Raw genomic sequence first — 26,093 nt, forward strand, 5'->3', positions numbered from 1 at the left:
TTCTACCACTCCATGTGGGTGTCCACAACAGCAGCGTCCTGAGAAAAAGTCCAGGAAGGAGGGGGTCTAGGCCTTAGAAGCCCCAAAGCAGGACCTATCCCTCCTAAAATATATTAAATCCTGCCCTTCTGTCTGGAAGAACTTGAGGTTTCTCCCCTTTCCGCTACTCCTTTGTAACCTGCAGTTCTACAGACATTTCAGAGGGAAAGGAGTAAGTTACATCTTACCGTTATCGCCTAATTTATTGCCTTAGTGATAGTCCAATCCTTATCCTGGCCGGATGCCGGTATCTGCTGGAATATGAGCAGTCTCTTGTTTGGCAGTTGGGAACATTCATGTTTATCCACTGGACCAAACAAATATATTTATGTGAGGTCTATGAGGAATTTCAGCAATTTCTGTTAACTTGGATAAACAGATACTTAGTGCTTAGGGGTCTTGTTGAAGATGATAGACACTGGTGGAGAATCGGCTTTTAATACAATCAACAAAAAAGCACTTGAAATGCACAAATATGTATTCTATTTTTTAGTGAACTAAAATCTTTCAAAAACTTAGAAGCTTTGAAATGCTGTTTTCATCCCCTCTACGGCTGAGAGCCCAAACGACTACTTACCTCTGTTTAGCGAAGCTGAATGGACGCTCCAAAACTCAGATTTCCCACTGTGCTGTGAAATGTGCAGACAGCTGTCCAGAAATACATGTTTTTTACTGGTACCAACCTTTCTCTCAGAGATGTTGCTTCATGAGTACTGGAAATCAAATGCCTTGTGTGGTACATTTTGTAAAGCAGCACATATACCTGTTATCTATCAGTAATAACTGTATTTCAAGGTGACTGCTTTTTCCCCCCCTGCTTTCTGATTTTATGCAATACAACTTCTTTTCTGAATGTGAAGACATCAGTGGTGCAAACAAAACAATGACTGAGCTGCCACAAGCTCTGCATATAAAGTTTCTTAGGTATATTTTGGGTGTGACTTTTAGCCGGCGGAGGAGCAGCTGGATAATTTTACTACTGGATAACTAAGAATCAATGTGAATGTTATGCTGATGTTAAGAACAGTCAGCAGCATTACTAAATGGTTCATCAGCGAGAGCAGAGTCAGCAGCTGGACCATTTAACAGCATAAAGGAAAATGGCAATATGTCTAACTACTTTATTCTAAAGGCAATAGGTATCTCACTGCTATCTGTACTAGCTGTGTTCCAGATAGTGCAGAATTTTCCCCCTTTTGAAAGGGTAACCTTGTAGGATACAATAAAGTAGACCTCATAACTTTTTATTGATGATTTTTTGTAACCACAGAATTGCTTCAGTGTGTTCACAGTTGGATTGCTAGCTGTAAAAATAGGGAGAGTATTGATGGCAGTTGGGATGTTAACTAATTCTGATGGGAATTCCCTTCTTGTGGAAGAAAAGATTTTGAAATCAGGGCATTCGTAACAGTTGGCACCAACAAGTGAACTTCAGGCTCTGCGCATTTATTAATATGTTTGTTTAGTGTTTTGGGGAAAATCTATTCTGTTAAAATTGTTTATTTTTAATAAAATAATTTGTTTTTTTCACCTCAATGTTTGTAACAGGGCAGAATAAGCTGTACTGGAAGGCTGATGGTTCAGGCTGTCAATCAGAGAGGACGGAGTCCTCGAACACCCCCCAACCAGCCTCATATCAGAAGGTACTATAGATGTTTTCTTTACACATTCATCACTGCAGCTGCTAACCTAATCTTCTCTTGTATCCAAAAATCCCAATAATTCTTGGCACCATCAGATGTACAACAGGCAACTTATCTTAGTTTTTTAACCCTTGACCTCCCTCCCTTCCTTGTTAGTCATGTTCACCTGCTGCATCTTGTCCCAGGTCTGGTCTACACCTAAAACTTAGGTCAACCTAGCTACATCATTCAAGGGGTATGAAAAATTTCATGCCCTATGCGATGTAGTTAGGTCACCCTAACCACCACAGTACATGCAGCTAGGTCGATGAGAGAATTCTTCCATTGACCTAGCTACTGCCTCTTGGTTAACCAAGTAGAGGATCCCAATTCAAGTGTCTGCTGTGGTGCATCTATTTGTTCTGTTCATTGATTATACCCACTGCAGTATCTTGCCATCACCTGCCAATTACAACACAGAGTATAGATATGACAGCACTAATTACTACATTCAGGATGAAATTAATGAATTTTGTTGCTCACAAGAACAGTTAGCAACTGAGGAATTATATATGGTATAAATACTGCATGGAAAAAAGAGCCCTGCTAAATATTAAATTAGATACTAGAAAATCCTGGTAAAACTGTGGTCAGTTGTTTATGAGGATGATTCTCAGATCCACCACCCTATTTCTCCACTTTATTTCCTCCTTTCTCAGAATTCATGTTAACCTAATCCTTATTTCTGGACAAGGAGGCCTGGGGTGCATTTCTCTCTGGATCTCGTAAGCCTCAGTCCTGAGCTGGCCAAAAGGCAGTAAATCAAGTGTTGAAAAGCACTTCTCACCCACCCTCACCTAGTGCTATGCAAACTGCTTCCATACAGTACCAGGCCCAGGGATAACAAGGAGATGATCTCAAGGCCTAAATTCAAACCCTTTCCACAGCAGTGTGTTGCACATTCATTAGGCCACTAAGCCCCCAAAAGCTAGTTGTATGTTCATTTTTCATAGTAAATGTAGCGGAGAAGCTATTCCAGGACTGCACAGCCACTTATTCATCAGTAGGTTGATATTCAATATCCCTTGTTGCACTGAATCAGCACCTTTGCAATTCAAAGCCTCTTATTAATCTGTGACCGGAAGAGCTGCCACGAGGAATTGTGGGTCAGAGCTGCAAGGAGCCTGCAGGTCACTAACTTCTAGAGAAGACAGTGTAAAAGCCTTTTGGAGGGGCCGGGGGCAGAAGGGAAAACGAAGATGAGTGAGAGGGAAAGAAAAGAGGAAAAGAAGAAACAGAGAACACTAAGCAACAGAGATCAGTCTGGCTATGTTCTTTAAAAGAGCTCTTTGGTTTTTGAGCCTGTCCAAAAATATTTGTACTTCTCCAAGACAAAAAGAAATGGACACAGATATGAAGGTTGATATGCAAAATAAACTTCTAGTACATGCTAACTGAAGTCAGAATTTCACTTTTAGAGCCATGCAAATATTATTGGCCAAATGAATCTTCAGTTACAGTAAGCAGTCCCAGTTTGTTGCACTAGGGTGTCACTGTGGGCAGAGTTTGGCCATAGAAGAAATGAATTCATTGGAGCTGCATGAGTTTAGCAGAGGACAGAAATTGGCCATAAATCTCATTTTAATTACATATTTAATGTAATATTTTAAGTAAAACAGGACTTTACAGAGATTGCAGAAATAACATTTTGCTAAATAAGTTACTTATATAATGGAAATAGTTACTTTCAATTGAAAAGGAACTGGTTAGCCACAGACAAGGGTACAATAAATTAATTGGCAAGAACTGCTCATCACAGAAATGACAGAAAACTGTATTTCGGGTGGAGGAAATCTGCTGATTGGTCATATTTTCTGCATTTTTCTTCCCATGTTCTTTTATTTTTACTAAGAACAGTTTAATGTCATAAGATCTTTTGTTCTTTGGTATGTGTTGCTTAAGAGCTAAATTCTCATTCTTCTGACACCACAACTGAGTTGCTTTGGAAATGAGTATAAATATCAGAAACAGATAACTGTTTAGTGAAGAATAATCCTCCAGAGCAGATGAACAAAATTTAAGTCACATTAATGTAAATGTCTTTACCTAGTAACGAATAAGAGAAGATAGTAATGGAAAATCTAATGTGGAACCTAATGTATTTGTGAATTGTGATAGTCTTTAGCTTCTACTATTTTCTTAAAGGTAAATGTAATTATTGACGGTACAAATTTTCTGTCTTAATCTGTAATAGAGAGGGCTTCAGATGTACGAAAGACTAAAGCAGAGTTGTGGCTGTAGATATAAAGTATTGCCAAAATTCTTGTACATTTTCTTTCACTGACATAAACTACAGAATAAATGAAAACTAAAAAATATTACTATGTATATAAACAAACTACCATGTTAGGTAAGTCATTCATTGTGAATGAGATAATTTTCTACTTCATGTCTTTGCTACAAAATGTAGACTGAATCAAATTAATAAATAGAGAGAGAGAGTCATATTTAGTTGATTTCTGAGACAAATTCTGCTCTGTTATGCTGGTGTAAATATGGAATTATTACAATGGGATCAAGTGGAATTAATCTAGATTTATACCAGTCTCACATCTGCATTTGGCTCTTCAGCTTCATCAAAAAACATGGGGAAATGCCTAATAAATAAATTTATTCCATATATTATTTTAAGACCTCGATCTCGATCAAGGGACAGTGGCGATGAAAATGAACCAATTCAGGAACGATTCTTCCGACCTCATTTCCTGCAGGCTCCTGGAGACCTGATTGTTCAAGAAGGAAAACTCTGCAGAATGGACTGCAAGGCGAGTATTAAATTTGTTTTAATTAGTGTTTGTATTGAACTAGAGAGGGAACTCTGTTCAAATTCAGCTGTATCCTGTAATACTCATGCACCTCAGATTTCAGTGGGAATTCTAGGTATACAAAGGAGGCAGAATTAAACCCAGGATGCAGACTTGGCCTTTAGCAAAGTCTCCAACTGGGGCCCACTCTTGTGATGGGGGAGGAGGGGACTAAGATGTAAAGAAGAATCTCTGTATTTCTTTTCTTAGAATAAAGCCAGCTTGAAAGTTTTTAAGTGATACCTTAACAAAATTTCAAACATGTGAGTTTGTATTATTGATTTATCCAAAAGGTGAAGGTGAATCACAGCATTTCCTACAGCCCATCGCTGGCCTTTGAGATCCATGAAAACCACGACTAAACGTACCTCAGTTTATTGGAAGGAATGCAAGTCAGTTAGTGACTACAGGATAATGCCACCTTGCTGTACTCATGGCACAAGCTCTTTCCTGCAACAAAATCCACTCCTATGATGAGCAGCCATTGAGCCCTGTGGTGACAGGGAGGGGCAGTTCACTAGTAGGAATAATCTTTTTTTTTCCCCCCTTAGTTTTACACAAGAAGTCAGTAAGCACAGCTCTGAAAATAATTTGTCTATCAGTGTGTGCTCCCTCTGCAGTAACTAAGACTCAAAAGTTGTAGATCTTACATAAGCAATGACTGTGACTTTGAATGAATTTGACAGACTAACAAACTAGAAACAACACATTGCTCCAAGGGACATTCTTCACCACATAGTACATTTTATACAACAAATATTACCCTAACCAACTTCAGTGGCCCTTTTTAACTGAGCGAGACAGCAGGTTTCAGTGATATAATTTGCTTTAAGTACACAAGGTAATTTGAAGTTTTTTGCACTTTTTTCAAGCAAGGACTAAAGCCTTCAACATCTTCCCTTTATTACACTTAATTTCAACCTACTACTCTGCATGTGTATGTGCCTATGTATATAGAAAAAGAGAGACAAATTTCCTACACAGGTCACCTGCCCTGTTAAGAAAAATAAACATGAATGAACAGAATGGCTAGTGGAGAGAACTGCTGCTACATAGCATCTATCCTGTTCTGATTCATCCCTTCTGTAGTGGCTTTCATCCTGAAGGTCCCAGAGGTTTAAAAACTTACATAAATTAGTGTCATTGTGAAGTATTCCTTTGTAAATTACAGATTGTTTCAATCACTTTTTCCTTTTTAAGAAAGTTTCTTGTCCAGTTTCACACATTTCAGTGAACCAGTTCACCTTGATTTGTACTCATGTGAAGTGATTCTGCTAGTAAAAGGAAAATGGACTCTCTAGAAGAGATTGAATGAGGGCCTAAACACTGAGTGGAAAGAAGCACTTTGGGCCGTTCTCTTAGCTCAGAGAGAAGGACTTCTACAACTCAGTTGTGTAAATTGAACATGCACTTCCATGTGAACAGAGATGTGAATCTAACACACACACAATGCTTGTTAGTCACCAATCCTTTTAGCCCATTTTGGCCTGTTTGAAATCTTACAAAGGTAGGACCGAAACTTAGCTTAGTAGAGAGATTTGTGACTTTGTGTAAGAGAATTAATTAAAATTCATACTTCAGCTGTTTACTTTTAAACATAATTAGTTCTCATAATACAATATGTTACTTTTATTTTCCTAAGTAGCATGTATTGTTGAAGAAACATCTTTCAACAGTTTGTCATTGGTTCAAACCATCTGTATACAACATTCTGTAGATGGCATTGTCTATAATGAGCAATACATAACTGGAATGGAATTTGGAGTTCAATAACAGATTACCAATGGGTTTGTTTTTTGAAGGAAGAATTGCGTCACAAACCAGTTGTCGTCCTTTGTCTGTAAATTTCCCACAAGAAAAGAATTCTGAAAGTTTCTTTTCTCATTCAGAATCAAGGCCAACATTCCAAAAAGATGACAGGCGACATCCAACCTTTTGTTCTGTAATCTATTACTTTGTTATTTAGATTCAAGATATATTTTAATGCTTATATCTAGTCAGTCATACCTGGAACCCATTGAAACCTATGGCATTGTACAGGGTGTAATTTAGCCCAGTTGTGCTCCTGTGCGTAACTGAGGGCAACATTTGGTCCATTTTATTTTGTCATACACATAAATAAACATTCCTCTTTTTTCTCTGCAGTATGACGTTCCCTACTGTTCTGTATTGCTAAGATTCTGTCCCATTCTGTTTATATTTAAGGTCAGTGGATTACCAACTCCAGATCTAAGCTGGCAACTCAATGGAAGACCAATTCGTCCTGATAGTTCTCACAAAATGTTGGTGCGTGAGAATGGTGTACACTCTCTGATCATAGAGCCAGTCACCGCTAGAGATTCTGGAATCTACACGTGCATTGCCACCAATCGAGCTGGTCAAAACACATTCAGCCTGGAGCTCATTGTTGCAGGTAACCTCTTCATTCTAAGACTACATGTTGAAAATAGTTTGAGGCCTACATGAAATATTGAAAATGTAATTTAAAGTTCTCTAGGAAAGACTATGGAATTATTACCCACTAAAATTAGTATCTCATTAATTCCAGGAGGTATGTGTTTGAACTATGATATTTTCAAATAAATGCATATAGTGCATGGTTACAAATATGCAAAGAGATGTGTAACTGCATTTGTTACTTTGAACCAGATCCTTGCCAATGCTCTGACCCCTTTGTGCTTCTCCAGAAACACAGAGGGGCTATAAGCCTGCCCTTAAACTGACAGATGAAATACTCCTGGTAGGAAGAAAACTGTGGCTCTGTTCCACTTGCCACTCAAGAATAGGAGGCATGCTGGGAAGAGAGAGAGAGGGCCAGAATGCACTGCAGCCAGCAGAATAGTCATTACCAGTTGACGTTGGGAAAGCAATGGAGCCCAAAGCATTTAGCCAAGTTTGCCCCCCTCTCTTGAGTTCTGTGCTAAACACAAGTCAGCCAGCCCCTTGCAATAGCTCCAGTATTAACTGTATTTTGCAGGGATACAGCAAGTGCTTGGGGATCTAATAGGTATGTAGCAGCCTATCAGGCTGATTGAGAGAAGGAAAGCTTGAAACTCAATAGGACAGCAAGGAAACTAAACGGTAACATTTAAAAAGGATAAAATGAAGTCCTTCTTCCTCCAGAGGATATGAGAAAACAAATCATGTGACAGATGTTAATCACATTACTTAATGCACTAATGGAAGGCATTCAGATACGATGGTGATGAGCACAGCCTAAGCAGCTATATAGAATAGAAGGGGGGAGGGAGGTGCAGTGGACTGTCTTATTTTAGTGGGGTGTTTTTGTTTTGCATTTTGGGGGGGTGCTGGTCATATCAGCTCTTGGAGCTCATGGGCACAAGACATTCAAAGGATTATATGGAATAGGAACAACAGTTGAAATGACACTATTTATGTTACAAGATTTTAATGGTGAACAATTGCCACGGTGCAGAGCATATGCTGATGGTCAGCTGGGCAAAGAACAACTTTTATCCCAGATTTCTTTTGTGTATGCACACAATCAGCCAAAAGATAGGCTACTACATTTGTCTGAAGTATACTTGAGGCAATAATGGAGATCACATACCAGACTAGTTTGCCAAAATAAGAGAGAGATCAAATAATATCTGTATGGGACCAGTTTTGCCAGGTAATGGGAACACCTCACAGGATCCCAAAAATGAAGCCACTTCCATTTGACAATCTTGATCAGCTGAACTGAAAATGTAAGCATTTGACCCTGCTCTATTAGAGCCCATCTTTCTCCTATTAAGTCATAGACAGGACAAGTTTTACTTCCCTGAAACAGTTGCGGGCCGAATACAATTATTTTAAAATTATTTTAATAATTTTAATTTAAAAAAATATATTTTAATTAAATGCAATGATTTTTATATTATTTTTAAATTACTTTTAAAGTTTCTTGCCACTAAGTAGTGGTTTAAAATCTTCTACCATTTAACTGAATGTTTAACTGGTGTTTTCACAGCTAAGGAAGAACACAAGCCACCTGTGTTTATAGAGAAGCTACAGAACACAGGAGTGGCTGATGGATATCCTGTGCGACTGGAGTGTCGAGTCTCTGGGGTGCCGTATCCTCAGATATTTTGGAAGAAAGAGAATGAGTCGCTTACTTACAACACTGAAAGAGTGAGGTTAGAGCAGTTTAGTATTATATAACTGATCTCACTGACTAACGGCCACTTTAGCTACCTAAATTCCAGAATCAGACCCTACTGGGATTCACAAAATCCCCACTCAGCTGTCCCCAAACCCTGTAGGCACATAAACTCACTCTCTGCTTAAATTTTTGCAGTGAAAGTTCCCTATGTTTCTGCCTCTGAGCATGAGCACTGCTGCCCTGTGGCACACATACAAACACGTAAGTCCCAGTGGTTCACACACATGAGGGGAAGATTCACAAGCCTGTAAGTAAGCTCTGAGCCCACTTAGCAGATGAGCTATCTGTAGGGGGGACTTACTCAAATTCAGTGGGGGTAGGAGGAGGATTACCTCCATTGTAACTTAGGGGTGAGGGTTCTCAACTGGGAGGTAGGAGAGCCAGTATCCAGTGTGCCTGCTCCAATGAATTTAATTATTTATTCACAGTGCAAAGGATTCAACAGCAAAGGCTGAAGGAGCCCCATGTCAGAATATCCCAATGGTTAGAGCACTCTCCAAGGAGGCAGCAGATCCCAGTTCAAATCCCTTCTCCCCTTCAAGTAGAGGGGGGACTTGAACCAGAGATCTCCTTCAGGCAAGTGTCCTAACCGCTGTGCTAGAGATTGAGGTTGCTCCTCCTCCCTCCCTCAAACCGAGCATGGGTGTCTAATGCTAAGAGAAGGTTTGCAGTTGAGGATTCAAGCAGCAGGAGGTGCCTATGTCAGTGGCTTCTGTGAATCCCATTCCAAGGTGACTATCTCCCACATTCATTGTGTAAATGCAAACATATACATCTGGAAACAAAGAATATAAGAACACAGTCCCCCATTCTGTAAGTATCTTAGGAAGCAGTGCTTCTGAAAAAGATTTGGGAACTGTGGCAGGTAATCAGCTGAACATGAGCTCCCCATGTGATGCTGTGGCCAACAGAACTAAAGACAATCCTAGGCTGCATAAATGGGAATCTCACATAAGAGTAGAGATGTTGTTTTACTTCTGTAGTTCACACTGGTGTGTCTACTGCTGGATTACCCAGTTCTGCTGTCCACGTTTCACAAAGGATACTGATAAATCGGAGCAGGTTTTGGAGACAAGCTACAAGGATTAGAAAACATGCCTTATAGTGACAGACTCAAGGAGCTCAAGCTATTTAGCTTAATAAGGGGAAGGCTAAGGGCTCACTTGCATACAGTCTGTAAGTACTGCTGTGGAACAAATATTTAACAATGGCTCATCTATCTAACAGAAAGGAAATGTTCAATCCAATGGCTGGAAGTTGAAGCTAGACAAATTCAGACTGGAAATAAGATGTACATTGTGTCATTGGAACAGTTTATCAAGGGTTGTGGTAAATTCTCCATCCCTGACTATTTTTAAAGCAAGACAGATCTTTCCCAAATAACCCTTAGAGCCTATGTGCTATACAGGAAGTCAGACTAAGTGAGCACACTGGTCCCTTCTGGCCTTGGATTCTACAAGGCTGTGAATAGGAAACCTAGGCACTGAACTCAGGCTTTGTGAATCCCAGAGACTTTTTAGGGGCTTAAGTTTCTTTGTGAATCTAGCCCTGAGTGTTTATTACATGCTCTTAACGTGAAGTAGTCCTCACAGGAGGCCTGTGAAGCATTAATGTCTTCATCTACAAAAGGGGAATACGAGGCACATGACTTTTGCAAAAACTATGAATATCTGTCTCTCATTCCTTAAAGGTCAAATCTGTTATTCTTCCCCAAAGTTTCTTTTTTGAAGTTTTGACTTGGAAATGCAATTGAAACCTGAACTCTAAAGTAGTGTCTTGAATTGTGGACAAGAAAAAGATTGGCTACTGAGATATTAGCCAGATGTTAATTGTGCATCTTGGCTTGGTTTTAAAAATTAGCATAAAAACAAATTTTTAAAAAATGGCAAGACTTAAAAATTAAGCTCAGATTCATTTTCCACTTGCTGTGCACACATCTCTCTCTCATTCCTTTACTGGGAGCTGCATGTTCATCATGAGGAAATATAACCTATTACCTGTAAATTTGCAGCTTTAAAATTGTGCTTGTAATGATATATTTAAACACAATAAACCACATCCACACTGGCTGTTATATAATTTAAGTTTCTTTTCTTCTCCCCTATTTAGTATGCACCAGGATAACCATGGCTACATTTGCCTGCTTATTCAGGGAGCTACAAAAGAAGATGCTGGTTGGTATACTGTGTCAGCTAAGAATGAGGCTGGGATTGTGTCCTGCACTGCCAGGCTTGATGTTTATAGTAAGTACCTTCTATTCTCAGATATGCAGTTAAATTAAACCAATCTACCCAAAAACCAGCATTCTAAAAACCTTAGTTTATATCACAAAAGGCTTACACTGATCTCTTTCTCTTTTGTTTATAGTTTCTTCACAATAATAATGATCCTCATCAAGACAGCAAATACTCTGTCAAAGTATACTTCACCACCTTTCAAATACTTATGCAAACCAAGCATGCTGGTTTCTTTAGTTGCTTAGAATACTACATCTAGCTTATTTACACATGCATCCTTATCAGTAACACTAGAGAGCAGCATGACATTTTCTGTTGGTCCTTGTTACAATGCTCCACTAGCATCAGCTTTTAACCTTTATTAGTATTACCTAAACACACTTGAGTCAGGTGCTAATGGCCCAAGAATGCAGATTTTGTTGTAGTTTACTACTTAGACCAGTACAGTTCCTCTGTTCTGAGCTGATCTTAAACCAAAATTAGATAATGTTGGACAGTAATCTGACCAGTTTATCACTTTGAGCAAAATGTTTGTTCTTGTTAATTTCACACAATAATGGGGTGATGGTGTAACTTGTTACAAATCAGCAGATCGGAACAGGACTCTGCCTAGCTTTGTCACATCACATCGCAGAGGGAGACAAGGATAATCTGATTTGTTCCACTGGGCACCCACTGGAGTAATTCCATTGAAGATCAATTACACTAGTGGGAGATTAGAATCTGGCCTGGTGTTTTCACGGGGGGAGGCGGGGAAGAGGAGGAGGAGGAATGTCTTGCAGTGTTCTGCAGTTACTTTTCTGGACATCTAGGGAGCAACAATGGCAAATTTTGTACTTGGCCAGTTGGAATGTAGTTACAATGCACGTCTTTCAGGAGTAACAGTGGGAGGTGGTTGAGAAGGCTTAGCACAGCAAAATAGTGGAAGCACACAATTTACATAACAGCCAACCCCTCTCTCTCCTTGTCAGTGCTACTTAACCTGTGTTATGTAAATCAGTATATAAAAGTAAAAAAATCTAGAATTGTTAATTCCCTGCCATTCATGTGAAATAATTTATCGGGAGTTTATAAAGAACTGAACAGTACAGGAGTGTGCCTTATAGTACTTCTGTTATCTGAGTTAAGAAGGGTGAACCTAATTTGTTTTTTTTTAAATCTGTAGCTCAATGGCAACAACAGCCTCAAACCACCAAGCCAAAGAAGGTGCGTCCCTCAGCCAGTCGATATGCAGCACTTTCTGACCAAGGACTAGACATCAAGGCAGCGTTCCAGCCTGAAGCAAACCCAGTTCATCTGACATTGCAGTCTGGCTTGGTAGAGAGCGATGACCTGTAGACATGAGCTGCCAGATCCATCATTTTCTTTCAAGAGCAGAAACACTGAAAGCCATTGCCTTGACCAATGATACTTCTATGTCACTTTATGTAAAGCCAGACACCTTTCTAAGTACAAAAATCCCCATCTTAACCATATATTTCTTATTCCTACCAAATTAGGATAGGTAGCTGATTAATAGAAATGTTCACATTGCACAGAAAATCACATTCACTGTTCAGTTCCTTATGCCTATATTGCTAGAACTCTTATAAATAACCTTTTTCATAAAGGCCAAAATACTTCTGAAAAATCTGGTTCACTTCAGTAAACAGTAAAGTATTTATCACCAAGTGCCTTCCTAAGCAAGATGTAGATGCTACATTGTATTAATAGTGTGAGAAGTTTCATTTAAGGCTATTAGACCATAAAGGAAATTAACATGTATAGTTATCTTTTTACAATTCAAAAATGGCAATGCAGCGTGATAGATACAGTCAACAAGTGCAATATTGTAAGAATGAAACAGGAAGCGAAAAGAAAAAACTGAAGCAAATACCTTGTCTCTACAATGAGAAAGGAAATACGTGCCTTAAAATGTTAGAACTGCCAATACTATATAGCAAGGCCAACACCTTAGTTCTTAAAAATAATTTCTATGTTTTCTTTATTTTATTTTTTTTTGCCATCTAGGAGGCTTATTTACAAACATACTGCAAGGCTAATTTAAGCATAAATAATTGAACCTAGACAAAATAATGAGAGCTGAGGCATAATACATTACTACAGACTATAAATCCTAGCACCCAAGTAAGGGATACTTTTGCGGGAGAGAAAAATGCCAGTAGTATAGTTTTACTACATAAGGTTAGCAAAAAGGGGTGAGGGGGGAAAACTATGGATGTTTTTATAGTATTTAAAACAAACAAACAAACAAAAAAACAGTTCCTGAAAACTAACAGAACCCTGCCATTCACACATTTGAAATTCCCAGGTCAGCAGAAAGCTATGGAGTTTATGTAGTGGACATTTTTGATCGTTTAGAGCTTGTGAATATGTATGAGGATTTTAGGAATGTAGAGCAAGTGAAAAAAATGGACTGAGTCTGCAACCAGAGTTTAAATGATAAGCACATATCATAGGGGGTAGGCTTGTAGAATGAAGATGGAGAAAAACAGATGTGCCATTATATTATTTTCTTAAGACAACATGTGCAGGTGGTGGATGATAAATATTTGTTCTCTTCCCTTGTGTACAACAACAGACTAACCATGCTGTGGCTAGGGACTGCGTGCAGTAGGTGAAGACTTTAGAATAGAGGCTCCTTTCAGAATGCAAAATAATTCCACATCATACTGGACTCTACCTAGTCTATTGTACTAGGCAGTTTTGACTCTGAACCAATTAATTTAGTTGAGGGGGCAGAAGAATTTTAATTGGGCCTAATGGGAAAAAAAATGAGGATTGATGGTACGAGAGTACTTTGATATAAAAGGAACATGCTGTATTCCTTATATGAAGCACATATGGTTATCTTTCATTATTTATAATAAAGTGTTGAAATCTATCTCAGCTCAGTTATTCAAGTCCAGTTATTAGTTTTATTGTTTGTGTACTACCATATATTTTGCATTATTGCTATACATATATTGCTTCATACTTCTTTGTAAGTATACAAACAAAGTTTTTTTTAGTGACTAAACTTTAGCACAGAAGATAGTACTATTCTATGCAGATTGGTGCAGGTTATGACCACAGTTACAGGCACTGCTTATCTAAATTAATATCATACAGTCTGTCATATGGAAATATCCTACCTATATTTTAGAGAAAAGTATGTCTTATTTGCCAAGTTTTTCTTGACTGTGACATGCTAATTTACTGTTTGTTTAGCTTAACTAGCATTATTTTGACACCTTTTATTTGTATTTATAAAAAAGTACTATCATTACTTTGGATTGTTGTGCTGACATAATGTGGGTTTAGCATCAATAAATATTACACAAATAGAAAATTGTCATTTTCTGGGCAAAAGTAGTCATAGCTATTTCTGTAAAGGGATCCAAATATAGAATTTGGAAATTTAACACAAGACAGACAAGATTAGGGTTGTGAGCTGGAAATAAAGATTCTTTGAAGTTTCTAAGAAGGGTCAGAGTTGGTTTAGGGAATCTCCTTTGCTGATTTAAACCTGGGTGAGGTGGAAGGACCGTTTTAGTACCGTGTAATAGTTTAGTTTAAAAAATGTTTCATATTCAATGTGTATCTCCATTCATCCTGTGCACACCATTGCTTTTGAGCGGTCTTTAATACCCAAACCACGGTACTTACCAAGTTGAAGAGAGACTGGAATTGTGTCACAGAGGCCATCTTGTGATTAAGATGAGTTCTTGATTATGTTTCTATTTAAAAAACAAATAAAAATTATTTAGTAGGTACACAGAATTGTTTGGCAAACAGCCACACTTTCTATGTTGTAAGTTAATACTTTGCCCTCCATGTAGAGAATCAAGTTATTCAGTAAAGCTCAAATTTACTATTTGGTTTATGACAGGTTTCAGAGTAGCAGCTGTGTTAGTCTGTATTCGCAAAAAGAAAAGGAGTACTTGTGGCACCTTAGAGACTAACAAATTTATTTGAGCATAAGCTTTCGTGAGCTACAGCTCACTTCATCGGATGCGTTTCAGTTTTGGTTTATATTTACATATTTAGGAACAGTTCCATACAGTTGACCCCACAGCAACTCACTCAGCAAAACAAACTGAGTCCTGACATAAGTGGTTGTAATGCCATTGATACCAATGGTGTTGCCCCTACTTACACTAGATCAGTATCTGGCACAGTATATTAAATCTGATAGGGCTTTTGAGAATCAGAATACTTGTTTTATAAAACAGCTTGTCCCTCTAGTTTGCTATTGGTGTGTTAAAAGTAGTTCCCATCAAATAGTTTATGTAAACATTTTGCTTCTCAGACAAAATGTCTATCCTTGGCTTTCTTTATACATACCCACGCACAAATTAGGGATGTAAATATTGTTTAAAAAGTTAAATGTTTTAATTTTAATTTTTTAACTGGTTAACCAAGGTCGCAGCCAGGGCTGGGGCACGTCCAGCCGGCCAGCACAGGGCAGCCCTGGGGCCCCTCCAGCTGGCATGGCTGGGGCTGCTCCAGCCAGGGAGATGGAGTTTATCTGGTAAGCTTAATGCTTACCAGTTAATCAGTTAACCTTTTACATCCCTAGCACAAATAGTAAAATCAGGCCTTTAGCTAAAAAGTAAGGCTGTTTAATTAAACACTTGGCTGTGCTGTAAACATTGAGGATGTTGTAGGTTTACCAATGCAGAAAAATAAATCAGTGTAGCATAAGCAGGGAGAGACACATGTGCTTGCCAAAAAACTATACACCTATGTGACGTTCACTGAATCAAGGTCATTTTATGGAGGGAAATTTAAATTTCTAAACCAACTACACCTAACTGAGGCTACCAAATGTGACTAACTGATAATGTAACTAGTTACTTTAGACCAAAGAGTTCTCCACTGTCTCAAAGTCCTCTGCAATTAAATTTTTTAAGTGTGTTGGAAACCCTCTCCATTCAAGCATATTTACAAAGCAATTCAAGACTACTACATAAGGTGGCTGCATCTAAAGTTTCAAAGAGCTATTGGGGGAGGAGGAAGCCTCCCATTAATAGCAATAGGAATGAGGTGGCTGAATCCACCCATTTTATATAGAATGTGTTCAGTTTTTTGGGGTTTTTTTTAGCTTATGGACCACATCTTAATACAGCTCCCTTCACTTTATCGATTACAAAAACTTGGTGGCATCTACAGCTGTTGCTTACATAAAAGTAGATAAAACTCCTATATAGATTAACAGCTGGAAACAAACATCCAGCACTTCATGATGTTTCACAGCTACTTGGATCAAAGGCAAATGAACCACACTGCACAGTTTGGGAACACCTGGCTTTGAAAAATTTAACTTTTCCAGATACACTCCTTTTAAACATTTTTCTCCACTTCATATGGTAATGAACACCTCAATTGTCCAAAAACACATCTTATCTCTGCCTCCAGCCTAGGTAAACAGCCTTTGTGCCCAGTACTTCATGGGGGCTTAAACTTTCCCCTGACTCAATAGAGCAGTGGTTCTCAAACTTTTGTACTGGTCACCCCTTTCACATAGCAAGCCTCTGAGTGTGACCCGCCCCCTTATAAATGAAAACCACATTTTAATATGTTTAACACCATTATAAATGCTGGAGGCAAAGCAGGATTTGGGGTGGAGGCTGACAGCTCGCGACCCTCCATGTAATAACCTCGCAATCCCTCTTCTCCACTGCTACCAATGTAGCCTCCAACTCATAGTAGGCTATGCTGCTTCTACATGTATCCCTCCCCTCCCTAGGTGAGGCAATCATCTAAACCAACTAGATCACTCATCCAGCATTTTCCCCTTGATCCAATCTCACCCTTTATGATGCAGATGGAGTTGTGCATGCTGTGCTTGAGAACACCTGCACCAACTCCCCAGACTCACTGCTTATTGATCATTCTGCACCTGTGATAAGCAGGATTTGCCCATATTAATATAGTTCTCAAATGGCAACAAACATTTTCCCCTCAGCACCCTTCTGCTGCTTATCATGTGACTTACACAGTCATTGTTCAATACAAAGAAGAGGATATGCTCCTTGCCTCAAGGAGTTCACAATCTATATCATACAGTATGCCCATTACTTTGGGTCTGTAATGTGGAATTTGGATAAGGCGAGCATTATTTTGTCTTTGCACCTAACCTTTAAGTAAACTGATTAAATCCTATGCTGCACCATGTTCCTATTAAAAGATTTGGGGGTTAAAATAAGGCTCTCAAGCACATTCCTAGGGAGAAAGCATCAGACTGAGAAGCATCAGTACCTGCATGGAAATGACCTCATAAATGCCTAAAGAGGTGAGACTAACTTGGCTGCAGTGACTCTAGGAAATCAAGTGACTGCAGTGCCATATATAAAATACCAGTGAAGGGTCAGACTCTACTACTGACCTCACCTTCTACTTCTGTAATAGTACAACCAAGAAACACCTCCACAGCAAAAGCAATGGGGAAAAAGAATAGTAGATGGCCACTGCTCAGACTGATTAGATCATTTACAACAGAAGCTACAAAATCTCATCACACTGAATGGGCTAGATTTTACTAGACTCCATTTTTTAATCATTTAGCTAAATATGCTGTTAAAATTGTTTGGGTCAACTCTTGACCTAAACTTAGCAAAGAACAACTCTCTCAAAGTACAGCTAAAAGGGGGAATGGTATTACATCAATCTATCCAGCGACACACTCAGCCCGGCAGAAGAGTCTGTCCTATCTTGGGGACTCTCTTTCTGCCCCGCCATCCCCACAAACATGATACAGTTCTGAGGTGATCTGGAAGCCTACTTTTGCCGTCTCTGACTCAGAGAATACTTTCAACACTGAACAGCACACTGATACACAGATACCCACAAACAGCACAAGAAGAACTCCACATGGACTCCTCCTGAGGGTCGAAATGACAGTCTCGACCTATACATAGGATGCTTCCACCGACGTGCACAGGCAGAAATTGTGGAAAAACAACATCACTTGCCTCATAACCTAAGTCGTGCAGAACGCAATGCCACCCACAGCCTCAGAAACAACCCTGACATTATAATCAAAGAGGCTGATAAAAGAGGTGCTGTTGTCATCATGAACAGGTCTGACTACCAAAAGGAGGCTGCCAGACAACTGTCCAATACCAAATTCTACAGACCACTCTCCTCAGATCCCACTGAGGAATACACTAAAAAACTGCACCATCTACTCAGGACACTCCCTACACTAACACAGGAACAAATCAACATACCCTTAGAGCCCCGACCGGGGTTATTCTATCTACTACCCAAGATCCTCACACCTGGGAATCCTTGATGCCCCATCATCTCAGGCATCGGCACTCTCACTGAAGTCCAGATATGTGGACTCGCTACTCAGACCCTACACCACCAGCACTCCCAGCTCTCTCCGTGACACCACTGATTTCCTGAGAAAACTACAATGCATTGGTGATCTTCCAGAACACACCATCCTAGCCACCATGGATGTAGAGGCTCTCTACACAAACATCCCACACACAGATGGAATACAAGCTGTCAGGAACAGTATCCCTGATGATGCCACAGCACAACTGGTTGCTGACCTCTGTGACTTTATCCTCAAGCACAATTATTTCAAATTTGGTACAATATATACCACATGGCCCCACAATATGCCAACATTTTTACGGCTGACCTGGAACAACGCTTCTTCAGCTCTCGACCACTCACACCCCCTCTCTACCTATGCTACATTGATGACATCTTCATCATCTGGACCCATGAGAAGGAAACCCTGAAATAATTCCACCACGATTTCAATAGCTTCCACCCCACCATCAACCTCAGCCTGGACCAATCTACACGGGAGGTCCACTTCCTAGATACCACAGTGCAAATAAATGACGGTCATGTTACCACCACCCTATACCAAAAACCCACCGATCGCTATGCCTACCTTCATGCCTCCAGCTTCCATCCTGGATGCACTACACGATCCACTGCCTACAGCCAAGCGCTGAGGTACAACAGCATATGCTCCAACCCCTCAGACAGAGACCAACACCTACAAGATCTTCACCAAGCATTCTCAAAACTACGATACCCACACGAGGAAATAAGGAAACATCAACAGAGCCAGATATGTACCCAGAAGCCTCCTGCTGCAGGACAAGCCCAAGAAAGAAACCAACAGAACTCCACTGGCCATCACATACAGTCCTCAGCTAAAACCTCTCCAACGCATCATCAGTGATCTACAACCCATCCTGGACAACGTTCCCTCACTTTCATAGACCTTGGGAGGCAGGCCAGTCCTTGCCTACAGACAACCCACCAAGCCGAAGCATATTCTCACCAGCAACTACACACCGCACCATAGTAACTCTAACTCAGGAACCAATCTATGCAACAAACCTCGATGCCAACTCTGACCACTTATCTACACCAGCGACACCCTCACAGGACCTAACCAGATCAGCCACACCATCACCGGTTCATTCACCTGCACGTCCACCAATGTAATCTACACCATCATGTGCCAGCAATGCCCCTCTGCTATGTACATCGGCCAAACTGGACAGTCTCTATGTAAAAGGATAAATGGACACAGATCAGATATTAGAAATGGCAATATACAAAAACCTGCAGAACACTTCAACCTCCCTGGACACACAATAGCAGGGCTTAAAGGTAGTCATCCTGCAGCAAAAAACTTCAGGTCCAGACTTCAAAGAGAAACTGCTGAGAGTCAGTTCATTTGCAAATTTGACACCATCAGCTCAGGATTAAACAAAGACTGTGAACGACTAGCCAACTACAAAAGCAGTTTCTCCTCCCTTGGTGTTCACACTTCAACTGCTAGAAGAGGGCCTCATCCTCCCTGATTGAACTAACTTCGTTATCCCTAGTCTGATTCTTGCTTGCATATTTATACCTGTCTCTGGAAATTTCAACTACATGCATCAAACGAAGTGGATATTCACCCACGAAAGCTTATGCTCCAATACGTCTGTTAGTCTATAAGGGGCCACAGGACTCTTTGCCTCTTTTACAGATCCAGACCAACACGGCTACCCCTCTGATACTTACTGTAACTGTGATTCTTTAAGATGCTTTGTCTATGCGGATCTCACTTATGGTACACATGCACCCAACATCAGAATCTTTTCACTAGCAGCATCTGTTTCAATCATGTCTACACATCACATGTCCCCTTCACTCCCAAGAGCATACAGGACAGAGGCCCCAGCAAGGGAGTTGAGAGATGGTTAATTCATAGTCCCAGTAAGAACGGGAGGTGGGTTAAGGGATCTACACAGACAGGATCTCTCCAAGATTAATTTTTTTCTCTTTCTTAATTTTCTTCCTGTTAGCGTCTTCTTTCCTCATTCATGACTAATGGTTAAATTCCTCCCCCCTATGAAATGCAGAGGCAATCCAATGTTGCTAGAGGCTCCAGATTTAACCCCCGCCCTTCAGCTCAGGCTACCAGAAGAAATGCTCTAGCAACCAATTATTAGCCTTAAGGCAACTTGATCTAAATGCATTAAAAACCTTAACACAATTATGTTTACATGTCCCTTTAGAGAAAAATTTCAATTTATATTCTGGTCATTTACCAAACGACCAGGATGAGGAGAGACAGGTCCTAACAAAGAAAAACCAGGTAAGAAATTTCTCATTCTGTTGCACTGCTTTTCTCATTCATCACCACCAATGGGAAGTAGCAAACAGTGAATCACAGAAGAAAGAAAGGGAGGGAGGGAAAGGATAAGCAGACTTCTAATTAATTACAGTAGAACAACAGAAAGGAAAGGAAGTTCCCCTCATAAAAAGCATGATTTTAGCAAATTAAGGAACTATATGGGAAGCAATCCAGCAGCTCCCTCCTACCAATAGATGCTTCTGCAAAGGAGAGGAAGCCTACTTTGCAAATCTTCCACAGATGATATGCATAAGCTTTTCCGCCTATGCACCTAGGAACTTCTGTGAATGTTTTCCCAGATGCCCAGCATGCCAACCAGTACAAGATTTTAATGTCTTGCTTACAGCTACATTGAGGCCCCAAAGCTTTGGCATTGAGAGAGTATGAAATGAATGGGATACAACTGGCATAGTACTCCATATGCTTGAAAAACATCTTCAGATCACTAGAAATGCCCATTTATAGCACAACCTTCCAAAAGGATTGCAATGGTTCAAACTAAATTATGGGAGAACTATTTCCCAGAAACTGTGGAAAGAAGAACTTTCCTTAAACGGAGAGGTTTCTGGAGCTGTAAGAATAACCTTTTCTTTCACAAGTGTGCAACACAAACAGCAGTGTGGTTCTTGCATAAATACAGGATCTAATTCCAAAACCAGAAGTAATGGTGACTAGAAAGGCCTCCTGCAGGCACCGCCCTGCCTACTGATTGATTGCAAAGCTGTTGTATAGTAGGGACCATAGTTCAGATCTTCTCTTGAGCAGCAGAAAGGATCTGGAAGCTATTCAGATCACCCAGAGTTACAGCACCTTGATATGGAGCAAGGACTCTGTGACCATCAGATGTACAACAGGCAACTTACAGAATCGTGTGATCTTAGTTTTTTAACCGTTGACCTCCCTCCCTTCCTTGTTTGTCATGTTCCTTGTGACCATGTGCCTTGGATCTGTAGGTGGTTCCGGTGGGCCACTCAGTGGAAGCATCTATAATCAGCATCACTGTGAAGAGGGATGCAGAAAGGTACCCCTCCTTTGTAGGCTATTTGGGAACTTAGGCACCAGTTCAAAGAAATAGTATAGGAATCAGGACCATGAGATGAGAGTCTATATGGTATCTCGTAGGTCAGTAAACAGACTTCTGTCCTGTCCCGGGCTGGCTGAAGTCGATTCTGGCAAGAAGCATCATGTAAGTACTGACACCATATGACCCAACAGTCTGAGACAGATTCTTGCTTTTTTGCAGCAGTCTCCCAGAGACAGATCAGGGAATGAGATGCTCAAAGGTATGCCTTTGCTGATTTGGAATCTAGAAGGGTCCCTATAAAGTCTATGGACTGAGAAGGAGTGAAGGATGACTTGTAATTCACTCAGTCCTAAAGAGTGAAACGAAATAGGATGCTGGACAGTTCCTGTGAGGATTTCTCTCCGAAAAGCCAGTGAGCCAAGTGCTTGCCATTTCAGATGGGCTGCCACTACTGCCAGATATTTTGTGAATACTCTTGTGGCTATAAAGACAAAGACAAAGCCAAAGTTGGTACCCTGCATTGTCCCACTGTAAAGCAGAGAAAGCTTCTGTGGGTTGGATGAATTGCTATATGAAAATAAGTATCCTTAAGATCAAGAGCTGCAAACCAATCTTTACATTCTAGAGAGGTGACAATGGAGGCTAGCATCACCATTCTGAATTGTGTCCTGTTATGAATTCATTTAGTTGCCTCAAGTCCAAAACAGGACACATTCCTCTTTTCTTTTTGAGAAAAAAGTCTAAAGAGTGGAAACCCCTCCCTCTGAACTCATATGGTACTTCTATTGCTCTAGATGAAGTAACTAGTCCACTTCTTCCCTCAGTTGCCTCTTGAGATGGGTCTCCGAAGAGAGACAGGGGAAGACAAGGCCTGAAATGGCAAGGAATATTCTTTGATAGTCTTCAATACCCATTGATTGGAAGTAATCCTGGCCCATGCTGGAAAAAAAATGGTAAAGGCAGGAAGGAAAAACAGTGGGGAGGGGGGGAAGAGAAGGAAACTCAGGTAGATTGGTACAATGCTCTCAACTTGATCAAACCTACTGCATGGAAGATGATGCAGGGTGGGTGGTAGAAGAAAAGGAGGGAGCTCTCGAGTGGGTGAATCAAGACTTACTTTCACAAATGTAGTCAGCAGGTCTCTATTGCTGATGGGCAGGGTGGGGGAGAGGGGGGGCAGAAAGATCTCTGGCTAAACTGACCTTGGTATCTAAAAGGTTTTCTCCTGATAGTGTGTAAATATTCAGGGATCTCAGCGTAGATCTAGAGTCCTTCAGAGTACACAACAATTCATTTGTGCAGAAGCTAAAACAGATCTGGTCCTTCAAAGAGGAGAACTTTTACAGTGGTTTGCATTTCTCTGGGAATCTAAGGATTGCAGCCAGGCTGTCTTTTTCCTGGTGATGGCTTTAGCCATGAAATAGGCTGTATCAGAGGTGTCCAGGGCTGCCTGGAATGAAGTACTAGTTATTAGTTCTCCCTCCAAAATAATGGATCTCCGGTCAGCCCTCACTTCCTGTGGGAGTCTGTCAATTAATGGTGATATTCCACCATAGTACCAGTACAGACGGGTGTTGGTTTTGATGAGGCATCTTTGCTAGTGCTAGGCTTCAGAATCAGAATAGACTTCAAAGTCAGGTAAGACAAATAATCAACACTGCTAGGCTGCACAAGGTGGTCAGGCCTCTAAACTCATGGTTTAAAAAAGGCAGAAAGCCCATGACTCTTAACTTCTTTGCTCTTTATCATTCTGGGTAAGAAGATCAGCACTGGGAGTCATCCTTAAAGAAGATCTCAGATCTGCCCTGCATCAACATGGTGGAAGCAATATCAGGCTTTAGTGATGGACTCCCAACCAACGCTGAGCTCACTTTGGAAGACAGAGGACCGAAGGGGTAGCAGACCCTCTCTCAATACTGGTAGTGAGAACCTTTAAGGTAGAGTCCCTTCTTAAAGGGATGCTGAAGGAATGGGATCTCTGGGAAGTGTCCTCCTTTTTGGAGTCAGATTATCTTTCCAACTCAGCTGTACCTTCATGGACCACTCCACAAGGCACAGCTTTAGCTCGATATCACTGGAGCAATGAGTTCTGCCGGAGAAAGACCAGCACATAGGTCAATGGTCCAGAACATGGCTACCACCCAAAGAGAGGGCACACCAACAGCATCATCAGGTAAAAGAATAAATCCATCATATGAGGGGCATGGCTTGAAGCTGAATGATTTGGTCTCAGCCATTACACAGGAAGGTGTTTTGATGCCAAGTAGAAGAAAAGAGATTTTAAAGAAAAGAAACACACAATGGGCTGCCAATAGGCTAGAATTTTGTCATTAAACTAAACTCGCTAATCTAATATTTACATATTGAAAGGGTGCTCCATTGTAGCAGACAGACATTGCAGAGTTCTGTCTTGCTGCCACAGGTGGCAATAGGAAACAGAGAAGCAGTCAGGGCTGCTCTGCCATCTAGGCCTGTGGTTGGTGAAGACTAGCAAGGTGCAGACATGGCCCTAATGGACATTTCCAACTCAAGTGCATGGGACATATGCACACTACAAGTGGGATCCACAGAGAGAAAGATTCCAAGAAAATGTAACTAACTTTCTTTTCCCCAGGCTTATAGGAAATTATTTTCAGTGGAAACGCCCACACCCAAAGAGTATGACAAGGAAAAGCTGACTGCCAGTAATATGAAGTGGAAAGGAACTGTAACTTGATGGCAGGCCTCACCATCATCATCATCATCCAGATTGAACATATAGATTTTTAGTGAATTTGGCACACAGATAGCACATTCAAAGGCTTGGGCACCAAAGTCCACAGAACCAGTGTTGCACTGCAAGTAGAAGTCTCTGCTAACCCACCAATGTGCTGCAATTGTGCTTTAGAGATACCATAGAGTGGTAAAAGCAATGAAGTGGCTTTTCTGCTGTGACCTGGTCTCCAAGGCAGCTGTGATTCAGATTTTTACAATATGGACACCAATCCACAGGAAGTCGAGAGCAACAACCAAGTCATTTCGCGCGCGCGCGCAGACACACACACCACAAAAGGCCTTTCGCTACTGCCCTGGAGAGATTTACTCTGACGATCTCTCTATGTAACTTTGCTCCTCATAACACTGCAGTATCATTGTATTTAGTGTATGCTAAAATCAGTATGGTTTTGTTCCCTGCTAACTATCACTGTACGCTAGTTAGAGGTGATTTTTTAAAATCAAGAGATATAAGGAAACCATCATGAGTTCAAATAAGAACAAGTGACTACAAAAATGCAATGAATACTAATATAAATATTAGGGCTGTTAATTAAAAAATTAATTGTACTGTTAAACAATATAATATCATTTATTTAAATATTTTTGGATGTTTTCTACATTTTCAAATATACTGATTTCAATTACAACACAGAATACAAAATGCACAGTGCTCAGTTAATATTTATTTTTGATTACAAGTATTTGCACTGTAAAAACACAAAAGAAATACAATTTTTCAATTCACCTAATACAAGTACTGTAGTGCAATCGCTTTATCTTGAAAATGCAACTTACAAATGTAGAACTGTGTACAAAAAAACTGGCATTCAAAAATAAAAACGTAAAATTTTAGACCCTGCAAATCCACTCAGTCCTACTTCTTGTTCAGCCAATTGCTCAGGCAAACAAGTTTGTTTACATTTTCAGGAGATAATGCTACCCGCTTCTTGTTTACAATGTCACCTGAAAGCGAGAACGGGCATCCTCATGGCACTGTTGTAGCTGGTGTCCCACGATATTCACATGCCAGATGCGCTAAAGAGTCACATGTCCCTTCATGCTTCAACCACCATTCCAAAGACATGCATCCATGCTGATGACGGGTTCTGCTCAACAACAGTCCACAGCAGCACAGACCGACACATATTCATCTTCATTATCTGAGTCAGATGCCACCAGCAGAAGGCTAATTTTCTTTTGTGGTGGTTCGGGTTCTGTAGTTTCCGCATCGGAGTGTTGCTCTTTTAAGACTTCTGAAAGCAAGCTCCACACGTCGTCCCTCTCAGATTTTGGAAGGCACTTCAGATTCTTAAATCTTGGGTTGAGTGCTGTGGCTATCTTTAGAAATCTCACATTAGTACCTTCTTTATGAAATCTGCAGTGAAAGTGTTCTTAAAATGAACAGCATGTGCTGGGACATCATCTGAGACTGCTATAACAGAAAATATATGGCAGGATACGGGTAAAACAGAGCAGGGGACATACAATTCTCCCCCAAGGTGTTCAGTCAGAAATTTAATTAATGCATTATTTTTTTTTAACAAGCATCATCAGCATGGAAGCATGTCCTCTGGAATGCTGGACGAAGCATGAAGGGGCATACAAATGTTTAGCATATCTGGCACGTAAATACCTTGCAATGCCGGCTACAGAACTGCCATGCATATGCCTGTTCTCACTTTCTGGTGACACTGTAAATAAGAAGAGGGCAGCATTATCTCCTATAAATGTAAACA

The 26,093-nt window shown here is 40.3% G+C and overlaps 2 protein-coding genes across 5 annotated transcripts in view; one reads left to right on the forward strand and one right to left on the reverse strand.

The window, feature by feature from the left end:
- Nucleotides 1-13,686, forward strand: part of LOC102931710 (palladin) — a 259,194-nt gene extending 245,508 nt beyond the window's left edge. For 3 of the 4 annotated variants that reach the window (XM_037897506.2, XM_043545945.1, XM_043545947.1), the window contains 6 exons: nucleotides 1,588-1,682; nucleotides 4,354-4,486; nucleotides 6,731-6,938; nucleotides 8,499-8,664; nucleotides 10,800-10,933; nucleotides 12,093-13,686. In XM_037897506.2, the coding sequence (XP_037753434.1) occupies nucleotides 1,588-1,682; nucleotides 4,354-4,486; nucleotides 6,731-6,938; nucleotides 8,499-8,664; nucleotides 10,800-10,933; nucleotides 12,093-12,265 (909 nt within the window). In that variant the 3' untranslated portion in view covers nucleotides 12,266-13,686. Of the gene's footprint in view, nucleotides 1-1,587; nucleotides 1,683-4,353; nucleotides 4,487-6,730; nucleotides 6,939-8,498; nucleotides 8,665-10,799; nucleotides 10,934-11,057; nucleotides 11,109-12,092 lie in introns of all 4 variants that reach the window. The other variant, XM_043545946.1, reaches the window with a different exon arrangement.
- The window catches only part of CBR4 (carbonyl reductase 4), a 65,361-nt gene that overhangs the window by 14,978 nt on the left and 24,290 nt on the right, over nucleotides 1-26,093 (reverse strand). The window contains exon 7 of the transcript XR_005225158.2: nucleotides 14,576-14,646. The gene's annotated coding sequence lies outside the window, so the exon portion shown is untranslated. The remainder of the gene's footprint in view (nucleotides 1-14,575; nucleotides 14,647-26,093) is intronic.

Source organism: Chelonia mydas, chromosome 4 (genome assembly GCF_015237465.2).
Source record: "Chelonia mydas isolate rCheMyd1 chromosome 4, rCheMyd1.pri.v2, whole genome shotgun sequence".
Lineage (NCBI taxonomy): Eukaryota > Metazoa > Chordata > Testudines > Cheloniidae > Chelonia > Chelonia mydas.